Source organism: Scyliorhinus torazame, chromosome 2 (assembly GCF_047496885.1).
Source record: "Scyliorhinus torazame isolate Kashiwa2021f chromosome 2, sScyTor2.1, whole genome shotgun sequence".
NCBI classification, from domain to species: Eukaryota; Metazoa; Chordata; class Chondrichthyes; order Carcharhiniformes; family Scyliorhinidae; genus Scyliorhinus; species Scyliorhinus torazame.
Genome location: NC_092708.1, coordinates 402,315,109 through 402,334,854, shown reverse-complemented (window position 1 = coordinate 402,334,854; position 19,746 = coordinate 402,315,109). Strand labels below are relative to the sequence as shown.

Sequence of the window (19,746 nt, the reverse complement as noted above, 5' to 3'; positions counted from 1 at the left end):
TATTTTCACAATCAGAATTTAGTGAAAGAAAGACAGAGTCTTATTTCTGCAGCACCTTTCATGATATCAGGACTTGCCAAAGCACTTTTACCGTCACGGAATGGTTTTCAATCAGTGATTTAGAGGAATGCCGATGCGAACTGCTCAGGAATGGCCTTATTTTCCAGCGTGTCCTGCCATTCTGACCAGACAGCCTTTCAGGGAAGCTTTCAGATCCGCTTCTTTACTCGAGTGGAAGTTGCCTCCTGGGAATCTTCCAGGTACTGAAATCCAACCAGCATGCCCAGAATTGAGACACCTTCGGACAGAGGGGGAAGTTAGTGGAAGGAAGTGTGTAAATGAAGAATAACAGACAGACACACACATCCCTTACTGCCCTCCAGCTCCCTCTTCAGCTGCTGCTGTCTTGGTGGTGTAGGTACTCCCACAGTGCTATTAGGGATGAAGTTCCAGATTTTGACCTAGGAGCAGTGACGGAACGGCCGACATATTCCCAAGTCAGGATGGTCAGTGACTTGAACAAAACTAACATTAGAATTTCCAGAGGGCCACTGATGAGAATTGTAATTAAGCACAGAGTGAGCAGATTTGTTTCCATACCGGATTGATTTGGATAATAAAGTTTTGTGACTGAATGAGAATATGAAAGCTACTTCCACAATCCCTGCCAGCTGACGGGTCACCACATCCACAATCAGTATCATCACACCAGCTCAGGTTACTAATAGCAAATACGTCTCTGATAAACTACCCCAGTACCAGATCACAAATTCTACTTACTGGCCACTAACAGAGGTGCCATCACACCGATAGTAATGGGCGCTGTGAGATAAACAAACGACTCAGACAAGAAGTGAGCAAAAGCGAGAATAAAGGTCCAGAGAGTAATGTGATACAACCTGTGGGAACAGAAAGAAACAATCAGCATCCCAACGATCACAAGATTCCCCAGTCACTGATTTGCTTATTAGTTCAAACACTCCCAGGCCAGGTACAGCACGGGGTTAGATACAGAGTAAAGCTCCCTCTACACTGTCCCCATCAAACACTCCCAGGACAGGTACAGCACGGGGTTTGATACAGAGTAAAGCTCCCTCTACACTGTCTCCATCAAACACTCCCAGGACAGGTACAGCATGGTGTTAGATACAGAGTAAAGCTCCCTCTACACTGTCCCCATCAAACACTCCCAGGACAGGTACAGCACGGGGTTAGATACCGAGTAAAGCTCCCTCTACACTGTCTCCATCAAACACTCCCAGGACATGTACAGCACGGGGTTAGATACAGAGTAAAGCTCCCTCTACACTGTCCCCATCAAACACTCCCAGGACAGGTACAGCACGGGGTTAGATACAGAGTAAAGCTCCCTCTACACTGTCCCCATCAAACACTCCCAGGACAGGTACAGCACGGGGTTAGATACAGAGTAAAGCTCCCTCTACACTGTCCCCATCAAACACTCCCAGGACAGGTACAGCACGGGGTTAGATACAGAATAAAGCTCCCTCTACACTGTCCCCATCAAACACTCCCAGGACAGGTACAGCACGGGGTTAGATACAGAGTAAAGCTCCCTCTACACTGTCATCATCAAACACTCCCAGGACAGGTATAGCACGGGTTAGATACAGAGTAAACACTGTCCCCATCAAACACTCCCAGGACAGGTACAGTAGACATTTGGAGATTTCACGGTGCTTTGCTACAGTTCCACAGTTGCCTACGTTCTGTTGTGAATATCCACTGCACATGTGCACCGTATGATGGAGGACAGTAGAGTCCAGATCCCAAATGTCCTCGCCTGCAGGCCATTAACTGCACAGAAACAAAAGCAAAATACAAGAATCAGCAAAATAATGACGAGTAAAACATCTTAAAAGCAACGTTCCTGTGACTATCATCGTGACCCTGCACAGTAACCGTGTGGAGCAGCTGTGATTCGCAGATGGAAAATGATCTCAAGCAGAAATCATCCTCGAGTTTTCTCCACAAATTGTATGGAGTAGAATGGGACTTTGAAAGATCAAGGGGATCTTCACAGAGATGGTGTAAAGATGGGTTCCGCTGTGGTTAACCCAATGTGATGTAAATGTGAAGTAGTATTGGGATGATGTGGTAATATTGACGCTAAATGAAGCAAATTAACAATGGTGCCCATTTTAAACACATTCGATCTGGAATCAAAATTGATCAACAAACCAACAAAGCCGGAATTAACTGCGGAGTCTGTGTGGTGTGTTCACAAAGACAATGCTATCGTCAGAAAAATGGCTCCTGCCAGTCACAGGTGGGGAAAATCACCACCTCTCTGGGGGCAAGGAGAATTGTCTGCACCTGCAATACATATTCCTCCGAATGTTCCGATTTGTTTCATCATTTGGTGAAGTTAGCCTGCTTTCTCCCATTTTGTAAATGTACAAACTACACAAATAGAATAAGACTTTAAATGCAAAAAAACCCCGCCTCATTGGTGTCAGGGTAAAGGACAGAGAGAGTGTGGAACATTTATGCAGCGGATTGGGGGTCAACTGGAAGTTGTAGCTCACGCACTGATGACAGAGGGGGTAGATATTCGGGTCCTGCCATCAGATTTACAGGAGTTAGGGAAGAAGTGAAAAAGGAGGACCTCAACTGGAATAATCTTCGGATTATTCCCACACATGGCAGGAAGAGTAGGAATGAGAAGATGGAAAGGATCAATGCTGGCTTGAAGCTTTTTGCAGGAGAGGGGCGTCAGATAGTTGTGACAATGCCACCAGTTCGGGGCAGACACCTATTCAAAAGAGGGTGGCACAGTGGTTAGCACAGCTGCCTCACAGCACCAGGAACCCTGGGTGGCAGGATGGCACAGTATAAAAGTGATCCCCTACAGTGCAGACTTTGTTTGCACTGAGTGCTGAATTTGGTGCATTTGAGTGCTTTAGTGAGAGTTTGGTGACTGAGGGAGTGCTGAATTTGGTGCATTTGAGTGCTATAGTGAGAGTTTGGTGACCGAGGGAGTATAAGGCTTCATTTTTATCTAAAGTATAGTCTTTCTTTTATTTAGTTAATTAACTTAAAAGTTGCTGTTTGGTTTAGAAGAAGGTGAATTTTCAATCAGCTTTAAACAAAGGTTCTACTTGTAGGCACTTGCAGCTGGAGCTTGTTAATTAGTTAATTGGATTAGGCCAGTTTTCAGAGGCTAGATTCACAGTATAAAAGTGATCCCCTACAGTGCAGACTTTGTTTGCACTGAGTGCTGAATTTGGTGCATTTGAGTGCTTTAGTGAGAGTTTGGTGACTGAGGGAGTGCTGAATTTGGTGCATTTGAGTGCTATAGTGAGAGTTTGGTGACCGAGGGAGTATAAGGCTTCATTTTTATCTAAAGTATAGTCTTTCTTTTATTTAGTTAATTAACTTAAAAGTTGCTGTTTGGTTTAGAAGAAGGTGAATTTTCAATCAGCTTTAAACAAAGGTTCTACTTGTAGGCACTTGCAGCTGGAGCTTGTTAATTAGTTAATTGGATTAGGCCAGTTTTCAGAGGCTAGATTCACAGTATAAAAGTGATCCCCTACAGTGCAGACTTTGTTTGCACTGAGTGCTGAATTTGGTGCATTTGAGTGCTTTAGTGAGAGTTTGGTGACTGAGGGAGTGCTGAATTTGGTGCATTTGAGTGCTATAGTGAGAGTTTGGTGACTGAGGGAGTGCTGAATTTGGTGCTATGGTGAGAGTTTGGTGACTGAGGGAGTGCAGAATTTGAGTGCTATAGTGAGAGTTTGGTGACTGAGGGAGTTAGGTGAGGAGGGAGTAAGGCGCTCCTTTCATTTTGTTTCCTACATGTCCGCAAAGAGCGAGAAGGGAGCCAGGAGTTTACAGAGAGTGCAGCTGACTGGGAGCAGAGTCGGAGGTCCAGTTGGTCCACAGGGCAGCTATATTCTGTCAGGTAAGAGGGGATGGAGGCTAGGCCAGTTGCATGCTCCTCCTGTAGGATGTGGGTGGTGAGGGATACCACCGGTGTCCCCGCTGACTATACCTGCGGGAAGTGCACCCAACTCCAGCTCCTCAAAGACAGTGTTAGGGAACTGGAGCTGAAGCTGGATGAACTCCGGATCATCCGGGAAGCAGAGGGGGTGATAGAGAAGAGTTACAGGGAGGTAACCACACCCAAGGTACAGGACAAGAGTAGCTGGGTTACAGTCGGGAAAGAAAACAAACAGGCAGACAGTGCAGTGATCCCTCGTGGCCGTTCCCCTTCAAAACAAGTATACCGTTTTGGATGCTGTTGGGGGGGGGGGATGACCTACCGGGGGAAGGCCCTAGCGGCCAAGTGTCTGGCACGGAGTCTGGCTCTGGGGCTCAGAAGGGAAGGGGGGAGAATAGAAAAGCAATAGTAGTAGGAGATTCAATGGTTAGGGGAATAGATAGGAGATTCTGTCGTCGCGAGCGAGACTCCCAGAAGGTATGTTGCCTCCCGGGTGCCAGGGCCAGGGATGTCTCGGATCGTGTCTTCAGGATCCTTAAGGGGAGGGTGAGCAGCCAGAAGTCGTGGTGCACATTGGTACCAACGATGTAGGTAGGAAAAGGGGTGTGGAGGTAATAAACAAGTTTAGGGACTTAGGCTGGAAGTTAAAAGCCAGGACAGACAGAGTTGTCATCTCTGGTTTGTTGCCGGTGCCACGTGATAGCGAGGCTAGGAATATGGAGAGAGTGCAGCTGAACACGTGGCTGCAGGAATGGTGTAGGAGGGAGGGCTTCAGGTATTTGGATAATTGGAGCGCATTCTGGGCAAGGTGGGACCTGTACAAGCAGGACGGGTTGCATCTGAACCAGAGGGGCACCAATATCCTGGGAGGGAGGTTTTCTAGTAATCTTCGGGAGGGTTTAAACTAATTTGGCAGGGGAATGGGAACCGGATTTGTAGTCCAGCAACTAAGCTAGCCGATATTCAGGACGCCAAAGTGTGTAGTGAGGCAGTGGGGAAGGGAACACTGACAAAGGAGAGTACTTGCAGGCACGGAGATGGGTTGAAGTGTGTATACTTCAACGCAAGAAGCATCAGGGATAAGGTGGGTGAACTTGAGGCATGGATCGATACTTGGGACTACGATGTGGTGGCCATCACAGAAACTTGGATAGAAGAGGGGCAGAAATGATTGTTGGAGGTCCCTGGTTATAGATGTTTCAATAAGATTAGGGAGGGTGGTAAAAGAGGTGGGGGGGGGGGGGGTGGCATTGTTAATTAGAGATAGTATAACAGCTGCAGAAAGGCAGTTCGAGGAGTATCTGCCTACTGAGGTAGTATGGGTTGAAGTCAGAAATAGGAAAGGAGCAGTCACCTTGTTAGGAGTTTTCTATAGGCCCCCCAATAGTAACAGAGATGTGGAGGAACAGATTGGGAAACAGATTTTGGAAAGGTGCAGAAGTCACATGGTAGTAGTCATGGGTAACTTTAACTTCCCAAACATTGAGTGGAAACTCTTTAGATCAAATAGTTTGGATGGGGTGGTGTTTGTGCAGTGTGTCCAGGAAGCTTTTCTAACACAGTATGTAGATTGTCCGACCAGAGGAGAGGCAATATTGGATTTGGTACTTGGTAATGAACCAGGGCAAGTGATAGATTTGTTAGTGGGGGAGCATTTTGGAGATAGGGACCACAATTCTGTGACTTTCACTTTAGTAATGGAGAGGGATAGGTGCGTGCAACAGGGCAAGGTTTACAATTGGGGGAAGGGTAAATCCGATGTTGTCAGACAAGAATTGAAGTGCATAAGATTGGAAACATAGGCTGTCAGGGAAGGACACAAGTGAAATGTGGAACTTGTTCAAGGAACAGGTACTACGTGTCCTTGATATGTATGTCCCTGTCAGGCAGGGAAGAGATGGTCGAGTGAGGGAACCATGGTTGACAAGAGAAGTTGAATGTCTTGTTAAGAGGAAAAAGGAGACTTATGTAAGGCTGAGGAAACAAGGTTCAGACAGGGCGCTGGAGGGATACAAGATAGCCAGGAGGGAACTGAAGAAAGGGATTAGGAGAGCTAAGAGAGGGCATGAACAATCTTTGGCAGGTAGGATCAAGGAAAACCCCAAGGCCTTTTACACATATGTGAGAAATATGAGAATGGCTAGAGCGAGGGTAGGTCCGATCAAGGACAGTAGCGGGAGATTGTGTATTGAGTCTGAAGAGATAGGAGAGGTCTTGAACGAGTACTTTTCTTCTGTATTTACAAATGAGAGGGGCGATATTGTTGGAGAGGACAGTGTGAAACAGATTGGTAAGCTCGAGGAAATACTTGTTAGGAAGGAAGATGTGTTGGGCATTTTGAAAAACTTGAGGATAGACAAGTCCCCCGGGCCTGACGGGATATATCCAAGGATTCTATGGGAAGCAAGAGATGAAATTGCAGAGCCGTTGGTAATGATCTTTTCGTCCTCACTGTCAACTGGGGTGGTACCAGGGGATTGGAGAGTGGCGTATGTCGTGCCCCTGTTCAAAAAAGGGACTAGGGATAACCCTGGCAATTACAGGCCAGTTAATCTTACTTCGGTGGTAGGCAAAGTAATGGAAAGGATACTGAAGGATAGGATTTCTGAGCATCTGGAAAGACACTACTTGATTAGGAATAGTCAGCACGGATGTGTGAGGGGTAGGTCTTGCCTTACAAGTCTTATTGAATTCTTTGAGGAGGTGACCAAGCATGTGGATGAAGGTAAATCAGTGGATGTAGTGTACATGGAATTTAGTAAGGCATTTGATAAGGTTCCCCATGGTAGGCTTATGCAGAAAGTAAGGAGGCATGGGATAGTGGGAAAATTGGCCAGTTGGATAACAAACTGGCTAACCGATAGAAGTCAGAGAGTGGTGGTGGATGGCAAATATTCAGCCTGGATCCCAGTTACCAGTGGCGTACCGCAGGGATCAGTTCTGGGTCCTCTGCTGTTTGTGATTTTCATTAATGACTTGGATGAGGGACTTGTGGTGGGTTAGTAAATTTGCAGACGATACGAAGATTGGTGGAGTTGTGGAGAGTGAGGAGGGCTGTTGTCGGCTGCAAAGAGACATAGATAGGATGCAGAGCTGGGCTGGGAAGTGGCAGATGGAGTTTAACCCTGAAAAGTGTGAGGTTGTCCATTTTGGAAGGACAAATATGAATGCGGAATACAGGGTTAACGGTAGAGTTCTTGGCAATGTGGAGGAGCAGAGAGATCTTGGGGTCTATGTTCATACATCTTTGAAAGTTGCCACTCAAGTGGATAGAGCTGTGAAGAAGGCCTATGGTGTGCTCGGGTTCATTAACAGAGGGATTGAATTTAAGAGCCGTGAGGTGATGATGCAGCTGTACAAAACTTTGGTAAGGCCACATTTGGAGTACGGTGTACAGTTCTGGTCGCCTCATTTTAGGAAGGATGTGGAAGCTTTGGAAAAGGTGCAAAGGAGATTTACCAGGATGTTGCCTGGAATGGAGAGTAGGTCTTACGAGGAAAGGTTGAGGGTGCCAGGCCTTTTCTCATTAGAACGGAGAAGGATGAGGGGCGACTTGATAGAGGTTTATAAGATGATCAGGGGAATAGATAGAGTAGACAGTCAGAGACTTTTTCCCCGGGTGGAACAAACCATTACAAGGGGACATAAATTTAAGGTGAAAGGTGGAAGATATAGGAGGGATATCAGAGGTAGGTTCTTTACCCAGAGAGTAGTGGGGGCATGGAATGCACTGCCTGTGGAAGTAGTTGAGTCGGAAACATTAGGGACCTTCAAGCAGCTATTGGATAGATACATGGATTACGGTAGAAGGATATAGAGTAGATTAATTTGTTCTTAAGGGCAGCACGGTAGCATTGTGGATAGCACAATTGCTTCACAGCTCCAGGGTCCCAGGTTCGATTCCGGCTTGGGTCACTCTCTGTGCGGAGTCTGCACATCCTCCCTGTGTGTGCGTGGGTTTCCTCCGGGTGCTCCGGTTTCCTCCCACAGTCCAAAGATGTGCAGGTTAGGTGAATTGGCCAATGATAAATTGCCCTTAGTGTCCAAATTGCCCTTGGTGTTGGGTGGAGGTGTTGCGTTTGGGTAGGGTGCTCTTTCCAAGAGCCGGTGCAGACTCAAAGGGCCGAATGGCCTCCTTCTGCACTGTAAATTCAATGATAATCTATGATTAATCTAGGACAAAGGTTCGGCACAACATCGTGGGCCGAAGGGCCTGTTCTGTGCTGTATTTTTCTATGTTCTAGTGGTTAGCACGGCTGCCTCACAGCGCCGGGGACCCCGATTCAATTCCGGCCTCAGGCACTGTCTGTGTGGAGTTTGCACTTTCTCCCAGTGTCTGCGTGGGTTTCCTCCGGGTATATTCAGGTTAGGTGGATTGGCCATGATCAATACGTGGGGTTAAGGGGATAGGGCGGGGTAGGGGGCCTGGGTTGGGGGCTCTTTCGGAGGGTCAGTGCAGACCCGATGGGCTGAATGGCCTCAATTTGCACTGTAGAGTTTCTATGGACAGGTTGTACCTTGACAGGATTGGGACCAATATCCTTGGGACGGTCACTAGTGTGGCTATCGAGGATTTAAACTAAATTGCCGAAAGGAAAGGGACTTGGGCACCAGAATGTAGAAGAGGAATAAGGAGAATTGAGGAGGGAGAGATTTGAACAGCACTGGAGATGGAGTCGTGTTAGTTACATGTTAGATATTTATTTATTCTCTCATAATATGGAGATATCGCTGGTATTTATTCCCTGATATCTCTGAGAAGGTGGCGGTGAACTACTTTCCTGAACCGCGGCAGCCCATGTGGTGTACGTCCACCCACTGTGCTGTTAGGGCAGGAAATAGGAACAAACTTAGAATAACGACAGGGTTGCAAGTGTATGGAAACACAGGGAGGTGAAACACAAAATTAGTTTGCAAGTACAGTAAGTAATAAGAGGCCTCCCATTTAAGATGGAGATGAAATGAAATGAAATGAAAATTGCTTATTGTCACAAGTAGGCTTCAAATGAAGTTACTGTGAAAAGCCCCTAGTCGCCACATTCCGGCGCCTGTTCAGGGAGGCTGGTACGGGAATTGATCCGTGCTGCTGGTCTGCCTTGGTCTGCTTTCAAAGCCAGCGATTTAGCCCTGTGCTAAACAGCCCCTGTGGGTGTGGCACGGTGACACAGTGGTTAGCACTGCTGCCTCACAGCACCGGGGTCCCAGGTTCGATCCCGGCCCCGGGTCACTGTCCGTGTGGAGTTTGCACATTCTCCCCGTGTTTGCGTGGGTTTTGCCCCCACAACCCAAAGATGTGCAAGGTAGGTGGATTGGCCACGCTAAATTGACCCTTAATTGGAAAAAAACAGATGAAGATGTGGAAGAATTTGTTCCCCAGAGGGTTGTTAATCTTTGGAATTGTCTTCTCCAGACGACAGGATAGAGTGGCCAACTCCTGCTGCTATTTCTGTGTATTCCCATTCCACGCCAGAGAGACCCCAGTCCTTACCGAGAGTAGGGCTCCCCGTGTAGAGTTTCTCCGATAAAAAACTGTGGTCCCGAAAACTTTGAATGGTGTTGCCCGCAGCGATGATGGAGACCATTACTAACCAACTGCGAAGCACACTGAGAAACCGGCTCATCCTGGGAGATTCAAGAGAGTGAGGGAGGAGGGGGAGGGGTGCGAGGGGAGGAGGGGGAGGGGTGCGAGGGGAGGAGGGGGAGGGGTGCGAGGGGAGGAGGGGGAGGGGTGCGAGGGGAGGAGGGGGAGGGGTGCGAGGGGAGGAGGGGGAGGGGTGCGAGGGGAGGAGGGGGAGGGGTGCGAGGGGAGGGGAGGGGTGCGAGGGGAGGAGGGGGAGGGGTGCGAGGGGAGGAGGGGGAGGGGTGCGAGGGGAGGAGGGGGAGGAGGGGGAGGGGTGCGAGGGGAGGGGTGCGAGGGGAGGAGAGGCGAGGGGAGGAGTGCGAGGGGAGGAGGTGCGGAGGGGGGAGGGGTGCGAGGGGAGGAGGGGTGCGAGGGGAGGAGGGTGCGAGGGGAGGAGGGGGAGGAGTGCGAGGGAGGAGGGGGAGGTGGTGCGAGGGGAGGCAGGGGGGAGGTGGTGCGAGGGAGGAGTGGGAGGGGGAGGAGGGGGAGGGAGGGGGAGGGAGGGGTAGGGGTGCGAGGGGAGGGGGTGCGAGGGGAGGAGGGGGAGGGGTGCGAGGGGAGGAGGGGGAGGGGTGCGAGGGGAGGAGGGGGGGCGAGGTGCGAGGCGAGGAGGGGAGGGTGCGAGGGGAGGAGGGGGAGGGAGTGCGAGGGGAGGAGGGGGAGGGGTGCGAGGGGCGAGGGGAGGGAGGGGGAGGGGGGTGCGAGGGGAGGAGGGGGAGGGGTGCGAGGGGAGGAGGGGGAGGGGTGCGAGGGAGGGAGGAGGGGGAGGGGTGCGAGGGAGGAGGGGGAGGGGTGCGAGGGGAGGAGGGGGAGGGGTGCGAGGGAGGAGGGGGAGGGGTGCGAGGGGAGGAGGGGGAGGGGTGCGAGGGGAGGAGGGGGAGGGGTGCGAGGGGGAGGGAGGGGGGAGGGGTGCGAGGGGAGGAGGGGGAGGGGTGCGAGGGGAGGAGGGGGAGGGGGAGCGAGGGGGGAGGGGTGCGAGGGGGAGGAGGGGTGCGAGGGGAGGAGGGGGAGGGGTGCGAGGGGAGGAGGGGGAGGGGTGCGAGGGAGGAGGGGAGGGTGCGAGGGGAGGAGGGGAGGGGTGCGAGGGGAGGAGGGGGAGGGTGCGAGGGGAGGAGGGGGAGGGGTGCGAGGGGAGGAGGGGGAGGGGTGCGAGGGGAGGAGGGGGAGGGGTGCGAGGGAGGAGGGGGAGGGGTGCGAGGGGAGGAGGGGGAGGGGTGCGAGGGGAGGAGGGGGAGGGGTGCGAGGGAGGAGGGGAGGGGTGCGAGGGGAGGAGGGGGAGGGGTGCGAGGGGAGGGAGGGGGAGGGGTGCGAGGGGAGGAGGGGGAGGGGTGCGAGGGAGGAGGGGGAGGGGTGCGAGGGGGAGGAGGGGGAGGGGTGCGAGGGGGAGGAGGGGGAGGGGTGCGAGGGGAGGGGAGGGGGCGAGGGGGGGGAGGGGGAGGGGTGCGAGGGGGGGAGGGGAGGGTGCGAGGGGGGGAGGGGGAGGGGTGCGAGGGGGGGAGGGGGAGGGGTGCGAGGGGGGAGGGGAGGGGTGCGAGGGGAGGAGGGGAGGGGTGCGAGGGAGGAGGGGAGGGGTGCGAGAGGGGGAGGGGGCGAGAGGGGGAGGGGTGCGAGAGGGGGAGGGGTGCGAGAGGGGGAGGGGTGCGAGAGGGGGGAGGGTGCGAGAGGGGGAGGGGTGCGAGAGGGGGGGGAGGGGTGCGAGAGGGGGAGGGGTGCGAGAGGGGGGAGGGGTGCGAGAGGGGGGAGGGGTGCGAGAGGGGGGAGGGGTGCGAGAGGGGGGAGGGTGCGAGAGGGGGGAGGGGTGCGAGAGGGGGAGGGGTGCGAGAGGGGGGAGGGGTGCGAGAGGGGGGAGGGGTGCGAGAGGGGGGAGGGGTGCGAGAGGGGGGAGGGGTGCGAGAGGGGGGAGGGGTGCGAGAGGGGGGAGGGGTGCGAGAGGGGGGAGGGGTGCGAGAGGGGGGAGGGTGCGAGAGGGGGGGAGGGGTGCGAGAGGGGGGGAGGGGGGTGCGAGAGGGGGGAGGGGTGCGAGAGGGGGGGGGGGAGGGGAGGGGTGCGAGAGGGGGGAGGGGTGCGAGAGGGGGGAGGGGTGCGAGAGGGGGAGGGGTGCGAGAGGGGGAGGGGTGCGAGAGGGGGGAGGGGTGCGAGAGGGGGGAGGGGTGCGAGAGGGGGGGAGGGGTGCGAGAGGGGGGAGGGGTGCGAGAGGGGGAGGGGTGCGAGAGGGGGGAGGGGTGCGAGAGGGGGGAGGGGTGCGAGAGGGGGGAGGGGTGCGAGAGGGGGGAGGGGTGCGAGAGGGGGAGGGGTGCGAGAGGGGGGGAGGGGTGCGAGAGGGGGGAGGGGTGCGAGAGGGGGGAGGGTGCGAGAGGGGGGAGGGGTGCGAGAGGGGGGAGGGGGTGCGAGAGGGGGGAGGGGTGCGAGAGGGGGGGAGGGGTGCGAGAGGGGGGAGGGGTGCGAGAGGGGGGGAGGGGTGCGAGAGGGGGGAGGGGTGCGAGAGGGGGGAGGGGTGCGAGAGGGGGGGAGGGGTGCGAGGGGGGGAGGGGTGCGAGGGGGGGGAGGGGTGCGAGGGGGGGGAGGGGTGCGAGGGGGGGGAGGGGGTGCGAGGGGGGGGAGGGGTGCGAGGGGGGGGAGGGGTGCGAGGGGGGGGAGGGGTGCGAGGGGGGGGGAGGGGTGCGAGGGGGGAGGGGTGCGAGGGGGGGGAGGGGTGCGAGGGGGGGGAGGGGTGCGAGGGGGGGGAGGGGTGCGAGGGGGGGAGGGGTTGCGAGAGGGGGGAGGGGTGCGAGAGGGGGGAGGGGTGCGAGAGGGGGGAGGGGTGCGAGAGGGGGGAGGGGTGCGAGGAGGGGGGAGGGGTGCGAGAGGGGGGAGGGGTGCGAGAGGGGGGGAGGGGTGCGAGAGGGGGGAGGGGTGCGAGAGGGGGGAGGGGTGCGAGAGGGGGGAGGGGTGCGAGAGGGGGGAGGGGTGCGAGAGGGGGGAGGGTGTGCGAGAGGGGGGAGGGGTGCGAGAGGGGGGGAGGGGTGCGAGAGGGGGGGAGGGGTGCGAGAGGGGGGAGGGGTGCGAGAGGGGGGAGGGGTGCGAGAGGGGGGAGGGGTGCGAGAGGGGGGGAGGGGTGCGAGAGGGGGGAGGGGTGCGAGAGGGGGGAGGGGGTGCGAGAGGGGGAGGGGTGCGAGAGGGGGGAGGGTGCGAGAGGGGGGAGGGGTGCGAGAGGGGGGAGGGGTGCGAGAGGGGGGAGGGGTGCGAGAGGGGGGAGGGGTGCGAGAGGGGGGAGGGGTGCGAGAGGGGGGAGGGGTGCGAGAGGGGGGGAGGGGTGCGAGAGGGGGAGGGGTGCGAGAGGGGGGAGGGGTGCGAGAGGGGGGAGGGGGTGCGAGAGGGGGGAGGGGTGCGAGAGGGGAGGGGCGAGAGGGGAGGGTGCGAGAGGGGGGAGGGGTGCGAGAGGGGGGAGGGGTGCGAGAGGGGGGAGGGGTGCGAGAGGGGGGAGGGGTGCGAGAGGGGGGAGGGGTGCGAGGAGGGGGGGAGGGGTGTGCGAGAGGGGGGAGGGGTGCGAGAGGGGGGAGGGGTGCGAGAGGGGGGAGGGGTGCGAGAGGGGGGAGGGTGCGAGAGGGGGGAGGGGTGCGAGAGGGGGGAGGGGTGCGAGAGGGGGGAGGGGTGCGAGAGGGGGGAGGGGTGCGAGAGGGGGGAGGGGGTGCGAGAGGGGGAGGGGTGCGAGAGGGGGGAGGGGTGCGAGAGGGGGGAGGGGTGCGAGAGGGGGAGGGTGCGAGAGGGGGGAGGGGTGCGAGAGGGCGAGGGGTGCGAGAGGGGTGCGAGAGGGGGAGGGGTGCGAGAGGGGGAGGGTGCGAGAGGGGGGAGGGGTGCGAGAGGGGGAGGGTGCGAGAGGGGGGGAGGGGTGCGAGAGGGGGGAGGGGTGCGAGAGGGGGAGGGGGCGAGAGGGGGAGGGGGTGCGAGAGGGGGGAGGGGTGCGAGAGGGGGGAGGGGTGCGAGAGGGGGGAGGGGTTGCGAGAGGGGGGAGGGGTGCGAGAGGGGGGAGGGGTGCGAGAGGGGGGAGGGGTGCGAGAGGGGGGAGGGGTGCGAGAGGGGGAGGGGTGCGAGAGGGGGGAGGGGTGCGAGAGGGGGGAGGGGTGCGAGAGGGGGGAGGGGTGCGAGGGGGAGGGCGAGAGGGGTGCGAGAGGGGGGAGGGGTGCGAGGAGGGGGGAGGGGTGCGAGAGGGGGGGGAGGGGTGCGAGAGGGGGGAGGGGTGCGAGAGGGGGGGAGGGGGTGCGAGAGGGGGGAGGGGTGCGAGAGGGGGAGGGGTGCGAGAGGGGGGAGGGGTGCGAGAGGGGGGAGGGGTGCGAGAGGGGGGAGGGGTGCGAGAGGGGGGAGGGTGCGAGAGGGGGAGGGGTGCGAGAGGGGGAGGGGTGCGAGAGGGGGGAGGGGTGCGAGAGGGGGGGAGGGGTGCGAGAGGGGGGAGGGGTGCGAGAGGGGGAGGGGTGCGAGAGGGGGGAGGGGTGCGAGAGGGGGGAGGGGTGCGAGAGGGGGAGGGGTGCGAGAGGGGGGAGGGGTGCGAGAGGGGGGGAGGGGGTGCGAGAGGGGGGAGGGGTGCGAGAGGGGGGAGGGGTGCGAGAGGGGGGAGGGGGTGCGAGAGGGGGGAGGGGTGCGAGAGGGGGGAGGGGTGCGAGAGGGGGGAGGGGTGCGAGAGGGGGGAGGGGTGCGAGAGGGGGGAGGGGTGCGAGAGGGGGAGGGGTGCGAGAGGGGGGAGGGGTGCGAGAGGGGGGAGGGGTGCGAGAGGGGGGAGGGGTGCGAGAGGGGGGGAGGGGTGCGAGAGGGGGGAGGGGTGCGAGAGGGGGGAGGGGTGCGAGAGGGGGGGAGGGGTGCGAGAGGGGGGAGGGGTGCGAGAGGGGGGAGGGGTGCGAGAGGGGGGAGGGGTGCGAGAGGGGGGAGGGGTGCGAGAGGGGGGAGGGGTGCGAGAGGGGGGAGGGGTGCGAGAGGGGGAGGGGTGCGAGAGGGGGGAGGGGTGCGAGAGGGGGAGGGGTGCGAGAGGGGAGGGGTGCGCGAGGGGGAGGGGTGCGAGAGGGGTGAGGGGTGCGAGAGGGGTGAGGGGTGCGAGAGGGGGGCGAGGGGGTGCGAGAGGGGGGAGGGGTGCGAGAGGGGGGGAGGGGTGCGAGAGGGGGGAGGGGTGCGAGAGGGGAGGGTGCGAGAGGGGGGAGGGGTGCGAGAGGGGGGAGGGGTGCGAGAGGGGGAGGGGTGCGAGAGGGGGGAGGGGTGCGAGAGGGGGGGGGGGGAGGGGGGAGGGGTGCGAGAGGGGGAGGGGTGCGAGAGGGGGGAGGGGTGCGAGAGGGGGGAGGGGTGCGAGAGGGGGGAGGGGTGCGAGAGGGGGGAGGGGTGCGAGAGGGGGGGAGGGGTGCGAGAGGGGGGAGGGGTGCGAGAGGGGGGAGGGGTGCGAGAGGGGGGAGGGGGGTGCGAGAGGGGGGAGGGGTGCGAGAGGGGGGAGGGGGTGCGAGAGGGGGGAGGGGTGCGAGAGGGGGGAGGGGTGCGAGAGGGGGGAGGGGTGCGAGAGGGGGGAGGGGTGCGAGAGGGGGGAGGGGTGCGAGAGGGGGGAGGGGTGCGAGAGGGGGGAGGGGTGCGAGAGGGGGAGGGGGTGCGAGAGGGGGGAGGGGGGTGCTGAGAGGGGGGGAGGGGCGGTGCGAGAGGGGGGAGGGGTGCGAGAGGGGGGAGGGGTGCGAGAGGGGGGAGGGGTGCGAGAGGGGGGAGGGGTGCGAGAGGGGGAGGGGTGCGAGAGGGGGGAGGGGTGCGAGAGGGGGGAGGGGTGCGAGAGGGGGAGGGGGCGAGAGGGGGGAGGGGGCGAGAGGGGGGAGGAGGGCGAGGGGGAGGAGGGCGAGGGGGGGAGGAGGGCGAGGGGGGAGGAGGGCGAGGGGGGAGGAGGGCGAGGGGGGAGGAGGGCGAGGGGGGAGGAGGGCGAGGGGGGGAGGAGGGAGGTCGGGGGGGGGGGGAGGCGGAGGTCGGGGGGGGGGAGGAGGAGGTCGGGGGGGGGAGGAGGAGGTCGGGGGGGGGGAGGAGGAGGTCGGGGGGGGGGAGGAGGAGGTCGGGGGGGGGGAGGAGGAGGTCGGGGGGAGGAGGGGGGAGGACGAGGTCGGGGGGGGAGAGGGCGACGGGGAGGAAGGGAGGAGAAAGAGAGATGGAGAGAATGTGAGAAAAGTCAGGTTGAGAGTTTATGGACCGTCAGAGACAAAAATAAAACAGCTGAGTTTGACCATTTGACCATTGTGGGGGGGACACACCAGCAAACCCCACTCGGGATAATTACCAACCTTACAGCCTCTGACAGTTCAGCACTCCCTCAGTACTGACGCCTCTGACAGTGCGGCACTCCCTCAGTACTGACCCTCTGACAGTGCGGCACTCCCTCAGGACTGACCCTCTGACAGTGCGGCACTCCCTCAGGACTGACCCCTCTGACAGTGCGGCACTCCCTCAGGACTGACCCTCTGACAGGTGCGGCACTCCCTCAGTACTGACCCTCTGACAGTGCAGCACTCCCTCAGTACTGACCCTCTGACAGTGCGGCACTCCCTCAGTAACTGACCCTCTGACAGTGCGGCACTCCCTCAGTACTGACCCTCTGACAGTGCGGCACTCCCTCAGAACTGACCCTCTGACAGTGCGGCACTCCCTCAGTACTGACCCTCTGACAGTGCAGCACTCCCTCAGTACTGACCCTCTGACAGTGCGACACTCCCTCAGAACTGACCCCCTGACAGTGCGGCACTCCCTCAGTACTGACCCTCTGACAGTGCGGCACTCCCTCAGTACTGACCCCTCTGACAGTGCAGCACTCCCTCAGTACTGACCCTCTGACAGTGCGGCACTCCCTCAGAACTGACCCTCTGACAGTGCGGCACTCCCTCAGTACTGACCCTCTGACAGTGCGGCACTCCCTCAGTACTGACCCTCTGACAGTGCAGCACTCCCTCAGTACTGACCCTCTGACAGTGCGGCACTCCCTCAGTACTGACCCTCTGACAGTGCTCAGCACTCCCTCAGTACTGACCCTCTGACAGTGCGGCACTCCCTCAGTACTGACCCTCTGACAGTGCGGCACTCCCTCAGTACTGACCCTCTGACAGTGCAGCACTCCCTCAGTACTGGCCCCTCTGACAGTGCGGCACTCCCTCAGTACTGACCCTCTGACAGTGCAGCACTCCCTCAGTACTGACCCTCTGACAGTGCAGCACTCCCTCAGTACTGACCCTCTGACAGTGCAGCGCTCCCTCAGTACTGACCCTCTGACAGTGCAGCACTCCCTCAGTACTGACCCTCTGACAGTGCGGCACTCCCTCAGTACTGACCCTCTGACAGTGCGGCACTCCCTCAGTACTGACAGTGCGGCACTCCCTCAGTACTGACCCTCTGACAGTGCGGCACTCCCTCAGTACTGACCCTCTGACAGAGCGGCACTCCCTCAGTACTGACCCTCTTGACAGTGCAGCACTCCCTGAGTACTGACCCTCTGACAGTGTGGCGCTCCCTCAGTACTGACCGTCTGACAGTGCGGCGCTCCCTCAGTACTGACCCTCTGACAGTGCGGCACTCCCTCAGTACTGCCCCTCTGACAGTGCGGCACTCCCTCAGTACTGACCCTCTGACAGTGCGGTACTCCCTCAGTACTGACCCTCTGACAGTGCAGCACTCCCTCAGTACTGAACCTCTAACAGTGCGGCACTCCCTCAGTACTGACCCTCTGACAGTGCGGCACTCCTTCAGTACTGACCCTCTGACAGTGCAGCACTCCCTCAGTACTGACCCTCTGACAGTGCGGCGCCTCCCTCAGTACTGACCCTCTGACAGGGCAGCACTCCCTCAGTACTGACCCTCTGACAGTGCGGCACTCCCTCAGTACTGACCCTCTGACAGTGCGGCACTCCCTCGGTACTGACCCTCTGACAGTGCGGCACTTCCTCAGTACTGACCCTCTGACAGTGCGGCACTCCCTCGGTACTGACCCTCTGACAGTGCAGCACTCCCTCAGTCCTGACCCTCTGACAGTGCGGCACTCCCTCAGTACTGACCCTCTGACAGTGCAGCACTCCCTCAGTACTGACCCTCTGACAGTGCAGCGCTCCCTCAGTACTGACCCCTCTGACAGTGCGGCACTCCCTCAGTACTGACCCTCTGACAGTGCGGCACTCCCTCAGTACTGACCCTCTGACAGTGCGGCACTCCCTCAGTACTGACCCTCTGACAGTGCGGCACTCCCTCAGTACTGACCCTCTGACAGTGCGGCACTCCCTCAGTACTGACCCTCTGACAGTGCGGCGCTCCCTCAGTACTGACCCCCTGACAGTGCGGCACTCCCTCAGTACTGACCCTCTGACAGTGCGGCACTCCCTCAGTACTGACCCTCTGACAGTGCGGCACTCCCTCAGTACTGACCCTCTGACAGTGCGGCACTCCCTCAGTACTGACCCTCTGACAGTGCGGCACTCCCTCAGTACTGACCCTCTGACAGTGCAGCACTCCCTCAGTACTGACCCTCTGACAGTGCGGCACTCCCTCAGTACTGACCCTCTGACAATGCGGCACTCCCTCAGCACTGACCCTCTGACGGTGCAGCACTCCCTCAGTACTGACCCTCTGACAGTGCGGCACTCCCTCAGTACTGACCCTCTGACAGTGCGGCACTCCCTCAGTACTGACCCTCTGACTGTGCAGCACTCCCTCAGTACTGACCCTCTGACAGTGCGGCACTCCCTCAGTACTGACCCTCTGACAGTGCAGCACTCCCTCAGTACTGACCCTCTGACAGTGCGGCATTCCCTTAGTACTGGACCCTCTGATTGTGCAGCACTCCCTCAGTACTGACCCTCTGACAGTGCGGCACTCCCTCAGTACTGACCCTCTGACAGTGCAGCACTCCCTCAGTACTGACCCTCTGACAGTGCAGCACTCCCTCAGTACTGACCCTCTGACAGTGCAGCACTCTCTCAGTACTGACCCTGTGACAGTGCGGCACTCCCTCAGTACTGACCCTCTGACAGTGCGGCACTCCCTCAGTACTGACCCTCTGACAGTGCGGCACTCCTTCAGTACTGACCCTCTGACAGTGCGGGCACTCCCTCAGTACTGACCCTCCGACAGTGCAGCACTCCCTCAGTACTGAACCTCTGACAGTGCGGCACTCCCTCAGTACTGACCCACTGACAGTGCAGCACTCCCTCAGTACTGACCCTCTGACAGTGCAGCACTCCCTCAGTACTGACCCTCTGACAGTGCAGCACTCCCTCAGTACTGACCCTCTGACAGTGCAGCACTCCCTCAGTACTGACCCTCTGACAGTGCAGCACTCCCTCTGTACTGACCCTCTGACAGTGCAGCACTCCCTCAGTACTGACCCCCTGACAGTGCAGCACTCCCTCAGTACAGACCCTCTGACTGTGCGGGCACTCCCTCAGTACTGACACTCTGATAGTGCGGCACTCCCTCAGTACTGACCCTCTGACAGTGCAGCACTCCCTCAGTACTGACCCTCTGACAGTGCGGCACTCCCTCAGTACTGACCCTCTGACAGTGCAGCACCCCCTCAGTACTGACTCCTCTGACAGTGCAGCACTCCCTCAGTACTGACCCTCTGACAGTGCGGCACTCCCTCAGTACTGACCCTCTGACGCTGCAGCACTCCCTCAGTACTGACCCTCTGACAGTGCAGCACTCCCTCAGTACTGACCCTCTGACAGTGCGGCACTCCCTCAGTACAGACCCTCTGACTGTGCGGGCACCTCCCTCAGTACTGACCCTCTGACAGTGCAGCACTCCCTCAGTACAGACCCTCTGACTGTGCGGCACTCCCTCAGTACTGACCCTATGACAGTGCGGCACTCCCTCAGTACTGACCCTCTGACAGTGCGGAGCTCCCTCAGTACTGACCCTCTGACAGTGCAGCACTCCCTCAGTACTGACCCTCTGACAGTGCGGCACTCCCTCAGTACTGACCCTCTGACAGTGCGGCACTCCCTCAGTACTGACACTCTGACAGTGCGGCGCTCCCTCAGTACTGACCCTTCTGGCAGTGCGGGCACTCCGTCAGCACTGACCCTCTGACAGTGCGGCACTCCCTCAGTACTGACCCTCTGACAGTGCAGCACTCCTCTCAGTACTGACCCTCTGACATTGCGGCACTCCCTCAGTACTGACCCTCTGACAGTGCGGC

General features: G+C 59.2%; 1 protein-coding gene across 3 annotated transcripts in view; it reads right to left on the bottom strand.

Annotated features, from left to right (window-relative positions):
* erg28 (ergosterol biosynthesis 28 homolog) overlaps window positions 1–19,746 on the bottom strand; it is a 40,218-nt gene continuing 20,472 nt past the window's right edge. For all 3 annotated transcript variants that reach the window (XM_072494562.1, XM_072494554.1, XM_072494548.1), the window contains exons 2-5: window positions 9,453–9,586; window positions 1,728–1,818; window positions 781–899; window positions 1–298 (exon numbers count right to left, since the gene is read on the bottom strand). In XM_072494562.1, the coding sequence (XP_072350663.1) occupies window positions 210–298; window positions 781–899; window positions 1,728–1,818; window positions 9,453–9,585 (432 nt within the window). In that variant the 5' untranslated portion in view covers window position 9,586 and the 3' untranslated portion in view covers window positions 1–209. The remainder of the gene's footprint in view (window positions 299–780; window positions 900–1,727; window positions 1,819–9,452; window positions 9,587–19,746) is intronic.